The sequence below is a fragment of the Mus pahari genome, chromosome 3 (assembly GCF_900095145.1).
Source record: "Mus pahari chromosome 3, PAHARI_EIJ_v1.1, whole genome shotgun sequence".
Taxonomy (NCBI): Eukaryota; Metazoa; Chordata; class Mammalia; order Rodentia; family Muridae; genus Mus; species Mus pahari.
In genome coordinates, this window is record NC_034592.1 from 138,697,622 (window position 1) to 138,699,830 (window position 2,209).

The window sequence follows — 2,209 nt, forward strand, 5'->3', positions numbered from 1 at the left end:
TTTTTTTTTTTTTTTAAAGATTTATTTATTTATTTATTTTATGTAAGTACACTGTAGCTGTCTTCAGACACACCAGAAGAGGGCATTAGACCTCATTACGGATGGTTTTGAGCCACCATGTGGTTGCTGGGATTTGAACTCAGGACCTTTAGAAGAGCAGTCAGTGCTCTTAATCACTGCGTCATTTCTCCAGACCTGATTTTGCTTTTTTGAGCCAGGGTGTTTGTGTGTGTGTGTGTGTGTGCGCGCGTGCGCGCGCGCGCTCGTGCGCGCGCGCGCTCGTGCTTAGACTTGGCTGTCCTGGATCTCACTCTGGAGACAAGGCTGGCCTCGAACTTGGAGATCTCCTCTGCTTCCTGAGTGCTGGGATTAGAGGTATGGGCCACCACTGCCTGGACTGCATTGTGATTTTGGTTCTGCTTGCTGGTTTTGAGATAGGGTCTTCCCTGTAGCCCAGGCTGGGCCCAAGCTTGAGCTTCTCCTGTCTCTGCCTCCTAATTGACTATTTTGGCCACTGGTTCTTTTGAGAATGAGTCCCATGTTTCCCAGGTTGGCCTCAAACTCGCTTTGTAGTGGAGAATGACCTCATATCACAGAGCCTACGGCCCTCAGCTCCTGAGTGCCAGGGTCACAGGTGTGTGCCGGTGTACCCTGGGACTGTTATGAAGTGTCCGCTTCTGTGGCATCCAGGCCACCCCCCTTCCAGGGCACCAGCTGTGATCTGGCCATCTCCCAAGCTTCCTTCTTTTTCTCATCTAAAGCAAACTCAGCCCATTAAACAGTAACCCCCTGTCTTACTAAGGATTTTATTGCTGTGAAGAGACACCATGACCATGGCAGCTCTTATAAAGGAAAAGCTTTAACTGGGGCCGGCTTACAGGTTCAGAGGCTGAGTCCGTTATCATCATGGGGAGAAGCATGGTGGCACTCGGGCCCACATGGTGCTGGAGAAGGAGTGTCCTACATCTGGATCCACAGGCAGCAAGAAGACTTGAGATTTGGAGACTCAGAGCCCATGCTCTAGTGACACACTTCCTTCAACAAGGCCACCCCTCCTCATGGTGCTATTCCCTGTGAGCGAAGCATTCAAACACATAAGCCGGTGGGGACCATTTCTATTCAAACCATCACATGCCTCACTCATATATTCAGAAATGAATACATAACTGCATATGTATATATTTACAAACATTCTGTTCTGGATTTTGCAGATTAAGCTCTCATGGTCACAGAAGATAAAGAGCTGGACAGCAAAAAAGAAAAGAGTAAGTGTTTTTATTCTAAAAATTGATTCCCACGTCATGTTGTTTCTACCCTTTGACTGTTGTGGATAAAATTGCTGTGATACTGGTGTTTGAATTTCCATTTTTTAGTTATGTACCTATAGGTGTTATTTATTTTTCTCTCTCCTACTTTGAGTCTCTCATCTGACATTTACTTTTTTTTCTTGCATCCTTATGTTTTTTCTTATTTTGTAATGTTTATTTTTTTCTTTTTGTTTTTTAGCCATACCTGTTCTTTTTTGTATTTCTGTGTATGTGTGCAAACCTGAATGAGTATATGTACCTTGTGTGTGCAGAAGCACACAGAGGCCAGAAGAGGGGTGTGGCATCCCCAGGAACTGGAGTGAACTGCTGTGTGGGTGCTGGGAACCAAACCCAGGTGCTCTACAAGAGCAGTCAGCGCCCTTATGGGCTGAGGCATTGCTCCAGTCCCAGTGGGCCTGCTGCAGATGGAACCGTTAGACTCATAGAAAGGTGTAAAAGTAGCACAGACAAGAGAGGTCTGGCATCCCTCACCTAGTCTTCTCCAATAATAATATCTCACATGATTCAGTCCAGTAGCAAACCCAGGAACATGTGTAGAAGTCCACAGACCTTATTCTAATGATTTCTTAGTTTTCCATGCATTCATGTTGGAACATGGTGTGTGTGGGGGGGGGGTTGTGGGGGTGTATATGTGTATGCACTTGGGTATGTGTATGTGTATGTGTAGGTGTGTGTGTGTGTGTGTGGTGTGAGGGGGTGTATATGTGTATGCACTTGTGTGTGTGTGTGTTGTGGTGTGCGGGGGTATATATGTGTATGCACTTGGGTATGTATGTATGTGTAGGTGTGTGTGTGTATGTGTGTGTGTGTGTGTGGTGTGTGTGTATGTGTGTGTGTGTGTGTGTGTGTGTATGTGTGTGTGTATGTGTGTGTGGTGTGTG

At 46.0% G+C, this 2,209-nt stretch overlaps 1 protein-coding gene across 2 annotated transcripts in view; it reads left to right on the forward strand.

The window, feature by feature from the left end:
- Positions 1–2,209, forward strand: part of Cnbd2 (cyclic nucleotide binding domain containing 2) — a 63,309-nt gene that overhangs the window by 10,322 nt on the left and 50,778 nt on the right. For both annotated transcript variants that reach the window (XM_021193389.2, XM_021193391.2), the window contains exon 2: positions 1,212–1,265. In XM_021193389.2, coding sequence (XP_021049048.1) covers positions 1,212–1,265 — 54 coding nt within the window. The remainder of the gene's footprint in view (positions 1–1,211; positions 1,266–2,209) is intronic.